This window comes from Oncorhynchus keta, chromosome 26 (genome assembly GCF_023373465.1).
Source record: "Oncorhynchus keta strain PuntledgeMale-10-30-2019 chromosome 26, Oket_V2, whole genome shotgun sequence".
Classification (NCBI taxonomy): domain Eukaryota; kingdom Metazoa; phylum Chordata; class Actinopteri; order Salmoniformes; family Salmonidae; genus Oncorhynchus; species Oncorhynchus keta.
In genome coordinates this window covers 7,093,966-7,111,893 of record NC_068446.1, presented here as the reverse complement: position 1 = coordinate 7,111,893, position 17,928 = coordinate 7,093,966, and the positions used below count along the sequence as shown (strand labels likewise).

The following is a 17,928-nucleotide window of genomic DNA, read 5'->3' as shown; positions in this document are numbered from 1 at the left end:
CAAATACTGTAACTCCACAACTCCTCAAATACTGCAACTCCACAACTCCTCAAATACTGTAACTCCACAACTCCTCAAATACTGTAACTCCACAACTCCTCAAATACTGTAACTCCACAACTCCTCAAATACTGCAACTCCACAACTCCTCAAATACTGTAACTCCACAACTCCTCAAATACTGTAACTCCACAACTCCTCAAATACTTTAACTCCACAACTTGTGCCCTGACATGAGAAAAAAACGACTTATTTTGTATTTGCACAGATAGTATGAACCTGTGTTATGTAGGGTTAAGGTACATGTGTTATGTAGGGTTAAGGTACATGTGTTATGTAGGGTTAAGGTACATGTGTTATGTAGGGTTAAGGTACATGTGTTATGTAGGGTTAAGGTACATGTGTTATGTAGCGTTAAGGTACATGTGCTGTGTAGGGTTATGTAGGGTTAAGGAACATGTGTTATGTAGGGTTAAGGTACATGTGTTATGTAGGGTTATGTAGGGTTATTTAGGGTTAAGGTACATGTGTTATGTAGGGGTTTGTAGGATTGATGTACATGTGCTGTGTAGGGTTATGTAGGGTTAAGGTACATGTGTTATGTACGTTATGTTATGTAGGGTTTTATGTACATTTTACATTTGAGTCATTTAGCAGACGCTCTTATTCAGTAGTCAGTGCATACACCTGTTTTATGTAGTGTTATGCAGGGGTTTATTATGCACCTGTGTCAAGAGCCTGTCTCAGTTCTGGGGGTCCGGTGGAGGCTGGGGGCGTCCGGTACAGTGGCTCACTCTCCAAGCCTAGACAAGAGAGGGGCAAAGGAATTAGTGAAAATAGTTACATTTCAATGCATCCACAAAATACTTTAGGCCTACTACATAATAATTCTATATTCATAAAGATGCATTCGAAGAGATCAAACATGGAGTCATAATAATTCCTGAATTGTGTACAATATGAATTACCAACATGTTTTTTTTTTCTCTTAAGTTGTGGAAGTTTTTACCTTGTCTCTCCAGAGCTTCTATCAGCCTGTGTAGCGCCACAGGAGCCTGTTCGGGCAGAGCACACACCTCTGGGGCCTCCCTTGGCCCCCCACCTAGAGAGAGAGACAGCAGAGAGAGAGAGAGAGATAGATGGGAGAGAGGGGGAGAGAGAGAGATAAAGAGGAAGAGAGGGAAAGGGAGGGAGAGAGAGAGAACAATGATCAGAGATGCTACACACATAAGACATACGCACTGAATCAAGTGAAACACAAGAAGACAAGCATATTCCCTTAGTGCTTCACTTTGCTGACCCACACACAACCACATAGTAGAACAGGAAAAATTGTGTGAGAGAGAGAGAGAGAGAGAGAGAGAGAGAGAGAGAGAGAGAGAGAGAGAGAGAGAGAGAGAGAGAGAGAGAGAGAGAGAGAGAGAGAGAGAGAGAGAGAGAGAGAGAGAGAGAGAGAGAGAGAGAGAGAGAGCGCAGATAGAGTGAGATAGGTTTGCATGTGCATGCTTAAATCTTTGACCTGTACCGTCTCTGTGCATCTCTGTCTATTTCAGGAGCAGCATTTCAATTCCGCTCTCCTGCTCCGTCTGACAAATGCACTCTCCCCACTCACACATGCCACCTTCATCTTTTACCCCCATCCCACTGTGTGTGTAAGAGGGAGATTTTTTTTAAACAATACATTTCACAACACATTAAGTGTGTGCCCTCAGGCCACTACTCGACTACAACATATCTACAACACAAAATCCATGCGTACATGTTTGTATAGTGCGTATGTTATCATGTCTGTGTGTGTGTGTCTCTTCACAGTCCCTGCTGTTCCATAATGTGTATTTTACATGATGTGGAATAGAGTTCCATGGAGCCATGGTGGCCTCCCAAAGTCTGTTCTGGACTTGGGGACTGTGAAGAGACCTCTGGTGACATGTCTTGTAAGATATACATAGGTGTCCGAGCTGTGTGCAGCTGCGTTCAACATGTCAATACCTCTCACAAATACAAGTATTGATGAAGTCAATCTCTCCTCTACTTTCAGCCATTAGAGATTGGCATGCATATTATTAATGTTAGCTCTCCATGTACATTTAATGGCCAGCAGTGCTGCTCTGTTCTGGGCCAAGTGTAATTTTCCTAAGTCCCTCTTTGTGGCACCTGACCACACAACTGGACAGTAGTCCAGGTGCGACAAAATCAGGGCCTGTAGGACCTGCCTTGTTGATAGCGTTGTTAAGAAGGCAGAGCAGTGCTTTATTATGGACAGACCTCTTTCCATCTTAGCTACAGTTGCATCAATATGTTTTGACCATTACAGTTTACAATCATGGGTTACACAAGCAATTTATTCTCCTCAACTTGCTAAACTTTCACATTATTCATTCGAAAAATGTTGTTGAGGTTTAGGGTTTAGTGAATAATTTGTCCCAAATACAATGCTTTTAGATATTTAAATATTTAGGATTAACTTATTACTTTACACCTGTTCTGAAACTGACGGCAGCTTTTTGTTAAGTGTAGCAGTGATTTAACTTGCTTTGGTAGGTGAGTCATCAGCATACATAGACACACAGGTTTACTCAGAACCATTGGCAGGTCATTAGCAAAGATTGAAAAAAGTAAGGGCCCTAGACAGCTGCCCTGGGAAATGCCTGACTCTACCTGGATTATGTTGGCTTCCATTAATGAACACACGTGTTCAATTTGACAGGTAACTGTCGATCCACAATCCACAAAGTCAAAAACTGCACTGAAGTCTAACAAAACAGCTCCCACAATCGTTTTATTATACATTTCTGTCAATCAATCATCAGTCATTTGTGCCGTACATCTTGAATGCCCTTCCCTATAACCTTGCTGAAAATCTGTTGTTAATTAGTTTACTGTGAAATAGCATTGTATCTGGTCAAACATTATTTTTTCCAAAATTTGACTACGGGTTGGTAACAGGCTTATTCGTCGGCTGCTTGAGCCAGTAAAAGGAGCTTTGCTATTTTTGGGTAGCGGAATTTTTTCTTCCCTCCAGGCCTGAAGGCGCACATTTTCATGTGGGCAGTTTTGCTCGCAAAAGTGATTGCAGTCCTCGTTATGAAATGATCAAATTACATCGGTTGTCACTCATCTAATTACGCAGTTACATGCTTATTAGTTCGACACTGAAGGAGAAGACGCACAAGTTGTCACAAAAGATAAGGTATTTTCGGAAGGTAGAAAGAAAGTAGCATGAGCAACAAATGTTAGTGAACCGAGGATTCGTAGCGTTTGAATAGATTTTCTGAACGATACATGCTACATTTGAATCGGTTTGCGGTCCCGTGGAGTTTAAGTTCAAGGTTAAGTTCAAGCATCAGCCAATTAAAATCGTTGCGGTAGTTGCACGTGATCAAAGGCTATATGTTAGCTGTTCACATTATATAGGCTTGCACATATATCTCCATGCTAACCTCAGCAGGTGTAATCTAGAGGCGAAAGAAACGCACACCTATTTAGGTGAGGTGCTGGCTAGCGGAGTAGAACACAAAATTTTCACACTCACACACAAAAATATTTATATCCAATGTTGACAGACAAGATGTCTTCATCAGGGTATAATGACAAACACTGCGAGATGACTCATTTATATAGTGTCAAAAGACACACACAAGTGTCTGTAATCATGGCCAGTTGTGGCCTGATATCAATAGTTAATTCTCATATAATAAAATAGCATACAAAAAACAGAAATGGACAGCGTACAATCATAGATACAATTTGGCTGCATAAGCCTACAAAACATTTACAATAGCAAAATCACAATCACAAGAATGGCTTCAGATCAAAGTCTACGTTGAGACCGAATCTTTAAATTAAAGATCCAGGCAGCTTCTCGTTTAATTTTTTTTTTGTTGTCGAGGTCACCCCATCTCTTAGGGAGGTGTCACGACTTCCGCCGAAGTTGGTCCCTCTCCTTGTTCGGGCGGCGTTCGGCGGTCGACGTCACCGACCTTCTAACCATCGCTGATCCATTTTTCATTTTCCATTGGTTTTGTCTTGTCTTCCATCACACCTGGTTCCAATCCCATCAATTACATGTTGTGTATTTAACCCTCTGTTTCCCCTCATGTCCTTGTCAGTGATTGTTTGATTGTATGTTATGTGCAAGTTTTGTTCTGGTGTGCGACGGGTTTTGTACCCACTGTTATCATTTTGTATATTTTGGTTTTCGGAGATTTGTGAGCACTTATTATATACCAAGTTCATTCTCCTGCGCCAGACTTCCCTGCCACCAGCGCGCACTTATTACAGGAGGGTGACATATTCGATGCCAATATAACGTAGGGATAAAAATCAAGTGGTTTTCTTCCAAAAAAAACTCAGCAGGTGGCCATGATTATTTTCTGTAACAAAATCCATATCAGCAAATTAAAATCGTTGACGTAGTTGGACGTGTTGCAACCCTTGTTCATGGAAACGTCTTCAACAGTCAAACAGCACGTTCTGATAATCAAAGCAACTATATCACGCGTATTTGACTGACTGGTGAAATTGCTCTCTGTGTAGAGTGCCTAGCTCCACGTAATTGTCGCGGATTGTGGCAAAGGGGTCGAATCTCACATGAGATTATTCCTCCCTTTGAAATGTGGAATTATATGTATTGTGGTAGTGTGTTGAAAAGGGACATAGCCTAAAGCTAATAGCTTGAAAATGAAGATTAAGAATGCATTTACTGTAATAAGGAACTACCTAGTTTACCAGCTTTGCAGACAAACACACTGCTATGGCCTAATAATCATATTGCATAGGCTACAGTTGAAGTCGGAAGTGTAACGGATGTCGTTTGGAGATAGAGAGGAGGACCAAGGTGCAGCGTGGTAAGTGTTCATGATGATTTTAATTAAAGAACGCACTGAACATTGAATCAAAACAATAAACAATGACGTGAATTTACAAAACCGAAACAGTACCGTGTGGCCCAAACACTCACACGGAAACAAACACCCACAAACCAAAAGTGAAACCCAGGCTACCTAAGTATGATTCTCAGTCAGAGACAACTAACGACACCTGCCTCTGATTGAGAACCATACCTCCTGCAGCAATGCACCCCCATTATACTGCCACCCCCGTGCTTCATGGTTGGGATGGTGTTCTTTGGCTTGCAAGCCTCCACCTTTTTACTCCAAACATAACGATGGTCATTATGGCCAAACAATTCAATTTTTGTTTCATCAGACCAGTGGGCATTTCTCCAAAAACTACGATATTTGTCCCCATGTGCAGTTGCAAACCATAGTCTGGATTTTTTATGGCGGTTTTTGGAGCAGTGGCTTCTTCCTTGCTGAGCGGCCTTTCAGGTTATGTCGATATAGGACTCATTTTTAATGTGGATATAAATACTTTTTCACCTGTTTCCTCCAGCATCTTCACAAGGTCCTTTGCTGTTGTTCTGGGATTGATTTGCACTTTTCGCACCAAAGTACGTTCATCTCTAGGAGACAGAACACGTCTCTTCCCTGAGAGGTATGACGGCTGCGTGGTCCCATGGTGTTTATACTTGCGCACTATTGTTTGTACAGATGAACATGGTACCTTCAGGCGTTTGGACATTTCTCCCAAGGATGAACCAGACTTGTGGAGGTCTACAATTTTTTTCTGAGATCTTGGCTGATTTCTTTTGATTTTCACATGATGTCAAGCAAAGAGGTACTGAGTTTGAAGGTAGACCTTGAAATACATCCACAGGTACACCTCCAATGGACTCAAATGATGTCAATTAGCCTATCAGAAGCTTCTAAAGCCATGAAATCATTTTCTGGAATTTTCCAAGCTGTTTAAAGACACAGTCAACTTAGTGTATGTGAGCTTCTGACCCACTGGAATTGTGATACAGTGAATTATAACTGAAATAATCTGTCTGTAAACAATTGTTGGAAAAATTACCTGTGTTATGCACAAAGTAGATGTCCTAACCGACTTGCCAAAACTATAGTTTGTTAACAAAAAAAAATTGTGGAGTGGTTGAAAAACAAGTTTTAATGACTCCAACCTAAGTGTATGTAAACATCTGACTTCAACTGTATATTACATGGACCTGTACACATAAATGTAGACCTATGTTTTGAAAATCATCTACTTTGTCACGTACGTTATTTGACTCAAGGACAAGCATTACAAAGTGTAATACAGTAGGACTTGACCTTGACCTATTTTATGAAATGCCATTGGTTTGTTGAAAAAAAGTAGTTCAATCTCTGATAGGCTGATGGGCAATATGGTACAGGAAATAATCACATCAACCTGCTGGGTTTAGCATTGGGCTACATGTGCAAGCTTACGTATTGGGAACAGCTAACGTTACGTTTTTAATCAAGTTTCAAGGTTTCCTGTCACATGTCCAAGTACAGTGAAATGACTTTCTTGGAAACTCTAACCCCAACAATGCAATAAACAATAACAATGTAATAGTCAAAATAACAAGGTAGAACAGAAACACACTATCACATGCAACTACGTCTGCAATTTTTATTGTCTGATACTTAAACCTTTTCTAATGTTCGCAAATATGGCCCCAACGGGTCTACGTATCCACAACGAGCAGTTAAAGGGTTAAACAATATCTAAGATTCATATAGAAGAAGCCAAGTAGAACTGAGAGCAGCTGTGAAATTCACACTTTTGGGAATCAATTAGGAGACGAAAGAAAGAAAGAAGCATCCCAGTTATGGATTAGCATATCCCTGTTGACTAATGTTTGACTGGTATTGTACATACTGTATGCACAGCGGTGAGAGCAGGTTACATATACTGCCTCCTACATCCCATACACACAGCTGGGAGAGCAGGTTACATATACTGCCTCCTACATCCCATACAGACAGCTGGGAGAGCAGGTTACCTATACTGCCTTCAACCGACCATACACACAGCTGGGAGAGCAGGTTACCTATACTGCCGTCAACATCCCATACACACAGCTGGGAGAGCAGGTTACCTATACTGCCGTCAACATCCCATACACACAGCTGGGAGAGCAGGTTACCTATACTGCCTTCAACCGACCATACACACAGCTGGGAGAGCAGGTTACCTATACTGCCGTCAACATCCCATACACACAGCTGGGAGAGCAGGTTACCTATACTGCCTTCAACATCCCATACACACAGCTGGGAGAGCAGGTTACCTATACTGCCTTCAACCGACCATACACACAGCTGGGAGAGCAGGTTACCTATACTGCCTCAACATCCCATACACACAGCTGGGAGAGCAGGTTACCTATACTGCCTTCAACCGACCATACACACAGCTGGGAGAGCAGGTTACCTATACTGCCGTCAACATCCCATACACACAGCTGGGAGAGCAGGTTACCTATGCTGCCTCCTACATCCCATACACACAGCTGGGAGAGCAGGTTACCTATACTGCCTTCAACCTCCCATACACACAGCTGGGAGAGCAGGTTACCTATACTGCCTTCAACCGACCATACACACAGCTGGGAGAGCAGGTTACCTATACTGCCTCCTACATCCCATACACACAGCTGGGAGAGCAGGTTACCTATGCTGCCTCCTACATCCCATACACACAGCTGGGAGAGCAGGTTACCTATACTGCCTCCTACATCCCATACACACAGCTGGGAGAGCAGGTTACCTATGCTGCCTCCTACATCCCATACACACAGCTGGGAGAGCAGGTTACCTATGCTGCCTCCTACATCCCATACACACAGCTGGGAGAGCAGGTTACCTATACTGGGGTTGTATACTATGTATGGAGGTGCATTGTATATCAATATATACATATCTGATGGTGGCTGATATTCACAGTGTGAGGTAGGATACAATGGAAGATGTATACACTGAATGTACTACACATTAAGAACACATGCTCTTTCCATGACTTAGACTGACCAGGTGAATCGAGGTGAAAGCTATGATCCCTTATTGATGTCACTTGTTAATTCCACTTCAATCAGTGTAGCTGAAGTGGAGAAGAGAGGTTAAAGAATGATTTTTAAGCCTTGAGATAATAGTGACAAGGATTGTGTGTGTGCCATTCAGACAAAAATATTGAAATGCCTTTGAGCGGGGTATGGTGGTAAATGCCAGGCCTTTGTGTCAGGGATTGCAACGCTGCTGGGTTTTTCACACTTTTCCCTGTGTGTCAAGAATGGTCCACCACCCAATGAACATCCAGCCAAAATGACACAACTGTGGGAAGCATTGTAGTCTACATGGGCCAGCACCCCTGTGGAATGCTTTCGACACCTTGCAGAGTCCATGCCCAGACGAATTCAGGCTGTTCTGAGGACAAAAGGGGGCGAAACTCAATATTAGGAAGGTGTTCCTAATGTTTGGTCTACACAGGGTATGTGCTTCAATCTAGGTTGTAAATATGTGTTTAATACATGTGGATCACCGTGCATGTTAACCTATCTATTTCCCTCAACCACAGTATCTCTAAGTGGAGAGTCGTGCTGCTGGTGATAAACAGCATTGTCTCGAGCAGCAGCCCTGGCATGGCCTGCAGTGACCTGATGGTTACACTAGGGGGCATGTGACAGCCAGTCTGACTGGACACTTCACCATTAGTACTATACTGTATGAGCTCTCAGTTTGATGTCATTAAAACACATTACTTTAATAACAACATGAGGAATAGTATGAATATATAATATAATTATCTAATAATACCAGGCAATCAGAATCAAGCAGTGTTGTAAATATTTATGTAGTGAAGTGGCAGGGTAGCCTAGTGGTTAGAGCGTTGGACTAGTAACTGAAAGGTTGCAAGTTCAAATCCCTGAGCTGACAATCTGTCGTTCTGCCCCTGAACAGACAGTTAACCCACTGTTCCTAGGCCGTCATTGAAAATAAGAATTTGTTCTTAACTGACTTGCCTAGTAAAATAAAGGTCATAAAAAAAGTGTTTAGCCTTTAACTGTATGTGGTAACCAGCCTCCGTACACAGACAGAAACAGGCGGACGGACAGGTGGAGTGGAGCACACCATCTATTATTCACCATGGCTAAAATAAGACAAACGACAGAACAGTTTGTTCCCAGTTAACTTAGAACACCCATTAACGGCTAGAATTACTCTCTGTACCAACTTCCAACTACGCCATCTCTTCTCTCGGTGTACCAGTCAGACTGCACAGCATTACCCACTGCACAGTCAGTCACTGTTAATCTGCACAAATGGCCGTGGTGGGTTTAACTCATGCTTTTGGCAGGGTAATGGGCACACCTGCTACAGTAATGATGTCCAAAGGTACTACTGCTAGTGGTAATGACCGTGTACTGACACTTTGCCAGGGAAGGTTTCAATGTCTTTGTATGTGCGCTTATCAAGTAATACTGTGGGGGAACTGAAAAACAGTTAAAGTTATTGGCTACTGTACTTTTACTCTGAAGGCATATTCTGTTAGTCTGTACCTGTCTGTTGAGCTAACATTTCACTCCTTGTACTCTGTGTCATTGACAAATTATTTACAATTTATCACAGCGTTGCTCACCCGGAACATCTCTCTCATCCCTCTCCTCCTACCCGTCCTGATCTTTCTCTCCCTCTACTTGTCACACTGGACCTCCGTGTCAATAAGTGCTCTTTATCCTGAGAACCTGTCTATACCCTGGTTTCTGACTGATGAGAGGCCCAGTCAGAGACAGCTTCCCCAGCCCCTGAGCCATTTCCCTGGCAGACATCCAGCCGCCCCCCTTCTTCCTCCCCATCTCTCCATCTACCTCCCTCCACTACGTCTTTCCATCTCAACCCCATTCATCAACTCTGACAGATAGGCCCACCCCCCTTCCGTCCACGTTCAAAATGGAATCAACAGGGACTCCATGCCGGTTCCAAATTCCCACTCTCTCTCACACACACACACACACACACACACACACACACACACACACACACACACACACACACACACACACACACACACACTTCCCTCGCACACTTCCCTCGCACACACATCCCCTAACCTGGAAAGTAAACATTGCATTGAATAATTTATTAAAGGGAGTTGAACTGGCTGATTTAGCCTCAGTTTTAATCCTCCTCATTAGGAAATGCAACTGAGAATGAGATGTGGGTCTTGGAGGCGTGCTTTGATGTGGGTGTCTCTTGTGTGTTTGTTCGCACGTGGGAAGCGTTTGTATTTCCACTCTGCCAAAACAATACACAGTTAGTCACTCACCCTTTTAGATAACTTGAAACAGTCTGACCAGGTCTTGTGTCTGGAAGTAGCCTAGGCTAGCTAGTAAGCTAATTAGCTTCAGCCCCCGGTGTGTGACAGTGGCAAAATTGGTTTGACTTTGGATAGCCTATCTGTGGGGCTAGTTAGGGACAGACAATAAATTACACAATGTAAATGGGGCAATATTTACAAGTGGCCTTTTAGTTTATTTTTCTCATTAAATGCTTTCAATATTTGAATATGAATATATGAATTTCTACAATTTATAGTTGGTTTGAGGTTTTTAATTAAGTCATTGAAATTTGGAGCTATTGAGCTATTGACTCCTGCAGGAAAAAAACAATATATTACAATAATCAACACAGACCCACAGAGACACCCAGCACACCCAGCCACAGAATTAATGACAAGTGATGACATCAGGAAAACAGTCCACCAGAAAGGGATTCTACGGTCAATGGAATCACACAGAAAAATTGACAAACAATGCTGTTTAGCACGTGAATGCATTCAATATAAGCTTGAGTGTGGCCTTTGATGTGAGAGTCTGTTGAAATATTAGTGTTACGCGATGGTTACGCGCATGTGTGTGATGGTTTATGTCAATGGTTATGTGTGTGAACCTCGTCAGGTCTTGGCCCAGAACATAGAGAGAGAGGAGCACTGCATCGCAGTGCTAGAGGAGTCACTACAGAGAACCCTGGTTTAAATCCAGGCTGATTCACAACTGGCTGTGATTGGGAGTCCAATAGGGCGGCGCACAATTGGCCCAGCGTCGTCCGGGTTTGACTGGTGTAGGCCATCATTGTAAATAAGAATTTGTTCTGAAATGAATTGACTAGTTAAATAAAAAATAAAAGCATTGGGTCTGTGGCAGATATTATATATATATACAGTTGAATTCGTAAGTTTACATACGCCTTAGCCTAAGACATTTAAACTCAGTTTTGAACAATTCCTGACATTTACTCCAAGTAAAAATGCCCTGTCTTAGTTCAGTTAGGATCACCACTTTATTTTAAAAATGTGAAATGTCAGAATAATAGTAGAGAATGATTTATTTCATCTTTAATTTCTTTCATCACATTCCCAGTGGGTCAGATGTTTACATACACTAAATTAGTATTTGGTAGAATTGCCTTTAAATTGTTTAACTTCGGTCAAATGTTTTGGGTAGCCTTCCGCAAGCTTCCGACAATAAGTTGGGTGAATTTTGGCCCATTCCTCCTGACAGAGCTGGTGTAACTCAGTCAGGTTTGTAGGCCTCCTTGTTCGCACACACTTTTTCAGTTCTGCCGACAAAGTTTCTATGGGATTGAGGTCAGGGCTTTGTGATGGCCACTGTAAAACCTTGACTTTGTTGTCCTTAAGCCATTTTGCCAGAAGTTTGGAAGTATGCTTGGGGTCATTGTCCATTTGGAAGATCCATTTGCGACCAAGCTTTTAACTTCCTGACTGACATCTTGAGATGTTGCTTCAATATATCCACATAATTTTCCTGCCTCATGATGCCATCTAGTTTGTGAAGTGTACCAGTCCCTCCTGCAGCAAAGCACCCCCGCAACATTATACTGCCACCCCCGTGCTTCACGGTTGGGATGGTGTTCTTCAGCTTGCAAGCCTCCCCCTTTTTCCTCCAAACATAATGATGGTCACTATGGCCAAACAGTTCTATTTTTGTTTCATCAGACCAGAGGACATTTCTCCAAAAAGTATGATATTTGTCCCCATGTGCAGTTGCAAACCGTAGTCTGGCATTTTTATGGCAGTTTTGGAGCAGTGGCTTCTCCCTTTAGAGCGGCCTTTCAGGTTATGTCGATATAGGAGTCGTTTTACTGTGGATATAGATACTTTTGTACCTGTTTTCTTCCAGCATCTTCACAAGGTCCTTTGCTGTTGTTCTGGGATTGATTTGCACTTTTCGCACCAAAGTCCATTCAACTCTAGGAGACAGAAAACAGCTCCTTCCTGAGTGGTAGGACGGCTGCGTGGTCCCATGGTGTTTATACTTGCGTACTATTGTTTGTACAGATGAACGTGGTACCTTCAGGCATTTGGAAATTGCTTCCAAGGATGAACCAGACTTGTGGAGGTCTACCAAAATAAATTCTGAGGTCTTGGCTAATTTCTTTTGATTTTCCCATTTTATTTATTTTATTTTTTATTTCACCTTTATTTAACCAGGTAGGCTAGTTGAGAACAAGTTCTCATTTGCAACTGCGACCTGGCCAAGATAAAGCATAGCAGTGTGAACAGACAACACAGAGTTACACATGGAGTAAACAATTTAGCAAGTCAATAACACAGTAGAAAAAAAATGGGCAGTCTATATACAATGTGTGCAAAAGGCATGAGGAGGTAGGCGAATAATACAATTTTGCAGATTAACACTGGTGATAAATGATCAGATGGGCATGTACAGGTAGAGATATTGGTGTGCAAAAGAGCAGAAAAGTAAATAAATAAAAACAGTATAAAAACAGTATGGGAATGAGGTAGGTGAAAAAGGGTGAGATATTTACCAATAGACTATGTACAGCTGCAGCGATCGGTTAGCTGCTCGGATAGCAGCTAACCGTCAAGCAAAGACAGAATGCATCTCCTTCCTGAGCGGTATGATGGCTGCGTGGTCCCATGGTGTTTATACTTCCGTAATATTGTTTGTAGAAAGAAGCGCTGATTTTGAAGGTAGGCCTTGAAATACATCCACAGGTATACCTCCAATTGACTCAAATTATGTCAATTAGCCTTTCAGAAGCTTCTAAAGCCTGACATCATTTTCCGGAATTGTCCAAGCTGTTTAAAGGCACAGTCAACTTAGTGTATGTAAACTTCTGACCCACTGGAATTGTGATTCAGTGAATTATAAGTGAAATAATCTGTCTGTAAACAATTGTTGGAAAAATTACCTGTGTCATGCACAAAGTAGATGTCCTAACCGACTTGCCAAAACTATAGTTTGTGGTTGAAAAACAAGTTTTAATGACTCCAACCTAAGTGGATGTAAACTTCTGACTTCAACTGTATATACTGAGTGTACAAAACATTAAGAACACCTGGTCTTTCCATGACATAGACTGACCAGGTGAAAGCTATCATCTCTTGTTGATGTCACTTGTTAAATCCACTTCAATCAGTGGTTGAAGGAGAGTAGTCAGGTTAAAGGATTCTTCAGCCTTGAGACAATTGAGACATGGATTGTGTATGTGTGCCATTCAGAGGGTGAATGCGCAAGGCACAGTATTTAAGTGCAAATGGTAGTAGGTGCCAGGTCACCTGTGATACAAGTCATTATTTGACGTCCATCCATGTCTGAGGACGTCGGGAGATAACGTGGAAACCAGCCACTATGGGCAACAGTGAACAAAGTTACCTTCAAGTAGGTTTAGGTTTTGCTAAGGTGTTGTGGACAGGGATGGCATATCAGCATAAGCATCTGCCTCTGGTGCCCAAGGTTACATGTTCAATTCCAGCAATAGAACATTTTTATTTAGATTTTTGTTTTAAGCCTATCCCAAACCTTAACCCTTAACTTAACCATTCAGAGTCAATGCCTAAACTTAACCTTAACCTTAAAAAGGTGGTGTTAATTCCTAAACTGAACTTTAAACACTTTTTGACGCTTGGAACCACTAGAAATGTGATGTTTGAGAAACATGGATGAACATCTAATTCTGACGTCAGACTGTGAGAGCTTGTTGTGCCAGGTGCACTGGTTTGTGTCAAGAGCTGCAACACTGCTGGGTTTTTCACACTCAACAGTTTCCTGTGTGTATCAAGAATGGTCCACCACCCAAAGGACATCCAGCCAACTTAACACAACTGTGGGAAGCATTGGAGTCAACATGGGACAGCATCCCTGTGTAACTCAATAGTAGGAATGTGTTCTTAATGTCTTGTACACTCAGGGTATATATAATTAAGTTAAGGGAGAATGGACTTGTAGTTTTCTACTATGTCTATGTGCGTACGTGCGTGTGTGTGTGTGTGCGCGTGCGTGTGCACCACTGACCGATACACCACGTGACCAAAAGTATGTGGACACATGCTCATCGACCCTCTCATACCAAAATCATGGGCATTAATATGGAGTTGGTTCCCTCTTTGCTGCTATAACAGATTCCACTCTTCTGGGAAGACATTCCACTATCTGTTGGAACATTGCTGTGTGGACTTTCTTCCATTCAGCCACAAGAGCATTAGTGAGGTTGGGTACTGACATTGGCCGATTAGGCCTGGTTCGCAGTTAGTATTACAATTCATCCCAAATACGTTCGATGGGGTTGAGGTCAGGGCTCTGTGCAGGCAAGTCAAGTTCATCTACACCGATCTCGACATACCATTTTTTGTATGGAACTCACTTTGTGCACGGGGGCATTGTCATGCTGAAACAGGAAAGGGCCTTCCCCAAACTGTTGCCACAAAGTTGGAAACACAGAATTGTCTTGATTGTCATTGTATGCTGTAGAGTTAGGATTTCCCTTCACTGGAACTAATGGACCTAGCCTGAACCAACAAAAACAACCGCAGACCACTATTCATCCTCCACCAAACTTTACAGTTGACACTATGCATTGGAGCAGGTACTGTAGTGTTTTCCTGGCATCCGCCAAACTGAGATTAGTCCGTCGGACAGTCAGATGGTTAAGCGTGATTCATCACACTAGAGAACGCGTTTCCACTGCTCCAGAGTCCAATGGCGGCGAGCTTTACACCACTTCAGCTGACACTTGGCATTGCGCATGGTGATCTTAGGCTTGTGGGCAGCTGCTTGGCCATGGAAACCCATTTCATGAAGCTCCCACAGAACAGTTCTTGTTCGTGCTGACGTTGCTTTCAGAGGCAGTTTGGAACTTGGTAGTTAGTGTTCCAACTAGGGCTGTGGCAGTCACAAAATTTCTTCTGCCGGTGAATGTCAAGCAAATAACTGTTGAAGTCATGGTAATGGTCTGTTAATTAACATAAACACGTTATAATCTACTGGCTTCCAGACTACAAGCCACTGATGCAAACTTTTTTAACATCTACATTTTAAAAAGTCTAATAAATCCATGTAATATAGCCTACAACTTCACAATAAATTCATTAGTTATTTTAGACAGGTCTAAAGAAACAAGATATGAAGATATTTCAGGAGAATACCATAGCCTATTCTGAGTTGTCCTTGTGATAGGTCCTGATCTGGCTATGCCATATGGCTGTGGGTTACACTAGTTCATTTGGCAGACAAGATTTGCTTATAATTCCGTGGCATTATTTTATAGCATGAAGAATACAATTGAACAAAGCTGAAATAAATACAATATACATTATATTTTCTCCAAACAATTTGAGGGAGTACACATATGGCTATTCTGTGTTGAGTGGTTAACAAAGAAATAGCCAAATCCACTCATTTGAAGGGAGTCCACATACTTTGTATATATAGTGTAGATAGAGGGAGTATGTACATGCTCCAATATCCAATAATTGGTACAGTTCAGTTGAAGACTGTAAATGTAGGCCAGACCACAGCGCTGCTATCTTCCACAAATTATTCAGTGGACCAATCTGTTCAATGCAGCCCAGTCAACCCGTGTGTGTGTGTGTGTGTGTGTGTGTGTGTGTGTGTGTGTGTGTGTGTGTGTGTGTGTGTGTGTGTGTGTGTGTGTGTTTGTGTCGTTGTTCAAAACATTCAACAGATGCCCTTTTTTACATACAGATCACACTCTTTTAATTAGCCTGTCTTGAATATGAAATACCTTTTTTTCCCATTAACCCATTCCCATTATCAAAGAGGGAAAAAAACAATGCAATGCAAATAAACACGCAGCAAACAGAGGAGAAAAGAAGCCACTTATACTATGCACAGATAACCTTGAACGGTAAAGTGAAAAGAAGTATTATGTTTTTCTATAGAGGATTATATCTGAATTTGTTCAACCCCTTCATGTACATTACGGTTTCATGGCATCTGCCAAGAGAAGACTGTGTATATGTGTGTCTGTCTGTGGCTGTGAAGAGGTTGAGCCATTGAAGCCTCTTAAGTCAAACAGTGTTTTATGATGAATACGAAGAGAATACAAGCAACCATGAAGAACAATCAAATCATTTTCCTTTCATCACCAAAGGATTCTTCTCAGGGGGTGGCAGGTAGCTTAGCAGTTAGAGTGTTGGACCAGTAACTGGAAAGTCGCTAGTTCAAATCCCAGAACCAGCAAGGTTAAACATCCGCCAGTGTGCCTTTGAGCAAGGCACTTGAAGTAACTGAAAAAAATATATATTCTGTTTGCTAATCATCTGTAATGCGTGTGTACTGGCAGCAGAGAAGTCAGGCGTGGGAGAACAAAGACTGTTTTACAATGGTGCAGTAATAATAAAAATTACTGTGAACAAAAACAATAAATAAATACAATGGGATTAAACCCTTCGCACGCCAGACATAGCGTGCACAAACTCTTACAATCAACAATACCGGACAAGGACATGTGGGGAACAGAGGGTTAAATACACAACATGTAATTGATGGGATTGAAACCAGGTGTGTGGGAAGACAAGACAAAACAAATGGAAAATGAAAGGTGGATCGGGGATGGCTAGAAGACCGTCGCCCGAGCAGGGAGAGGGACCGACTTCGGAGGAAGTCGTGACATAATCAAATAATGCTGTTAACTTGTCCTTTACTTGGAGTTGTGGCCAAAGCATACATTTGAGAAAAAAACACAGTAAAATCTCATCTCAAACTTGTTTTTGAAACAACCATTTCAAAACATGCTTGAAATGTTGACATCATCCTCTTTGGCCAAGACAGCCCCATATGTGATTGGTCCAGCAGCTTTTTATTTTTTTATCAAAATCTCCAGTGGGGAGAAGGATCCTTCTCGGGACTAGGGGTAGCAGCTGCACAGACACTTTGGAAGATCTAGTTTAAAGTGCCTAGTGGTTAAATGAGTGAGAAATAGATGTAATTGTCGTGATAGTTTGTGAGTGGGCAACATATATTAAAAAAATTCACATGGTAAATTATTTTGCCATATTACATTATTTTATAATTTCCATGTGGAGAGTTTGTGTTACTACCTTACACAAGCTTTCATTTTTACCTCATGAAATTACACATAATTGTTAAATAAGATTGACGATGAAGTTAACATTTATCAAGATGACACTAAATCGATTGCTTTTAATGCAACCGCTGTGTCAGATTTTTTTTAAAATCTACGGAAAAAGCATAATATGAGTACAGTGCTCAGAGCCCAATCCAGCCAAAGAAATATTTGCGATGTTGGAGTCAAAAGAAGTTAGAAATAACATTATAAATATTAACTTACCTTTGAAGATCTTCATCAGAATGCACTCACAGGAATCCCAGTTTGACAATAAATGTCTGATTTGTTCTATAAAGTCCATCATTTATGTCCAAATAGCCACTTGTTGTTAGCGTGTTCAGCCCAGTAATCCGTGCCTCTTCATGAGGCACGAGCACTACGTCCAGACAAAAACTCAAAAATGTCCGTTACAGGACATAGAAACATGTCAAACGATGTATGGAATCAATCTATAGGATGTTTTTAACATAAAACTTCAATAATGTTCCAACCAGAGAATTCCATTGTCTGTAGAAAAGCACTGGAACGAGAGCTAACTCTGTCGGGACCGCACGTCACGAGCCTGAGACACTCTGCCAGACCACTGACTCATTCAGCTCCCATTCCCCCCTCCTTTATAGCAGAAGCCTGAAACAAGTTTCTAAAGACA

The 17,928-nt window shown here is 41.8% G+C and overlaps 1 protein-coding gene across 2 annotated transcripts in view; it reads right to left on the bottom strand.

Annotated features, from left to right (window-relative positions):
• Window positions 1–17,928, bottom strand: part of LOC118358628 (phosphatidylinositol 3-kinase regulatory subunit gamma) — a 280,295-nt gene that overhangs the window by 189,388 nt on the left and 72,979 nt on the right. For both annotated transcript variants that reach the window (XM_052480125.1, XM_052480126.1), the window contains exons 4-5: window positions 1,010–1,102; window positions 726–803 (exon numbers count right to left, since the gene is read on the bottom strand). In XM_052480125.1, the coding sequence (XP_052336085.1) occupies window positions 726–803; window positions 1,010–1,102 (171 nt within the window). The remainder of the gene's footprint in view (window positions 1–725; window positions 804–1,009; window positions 1,103–17,928) is intronic.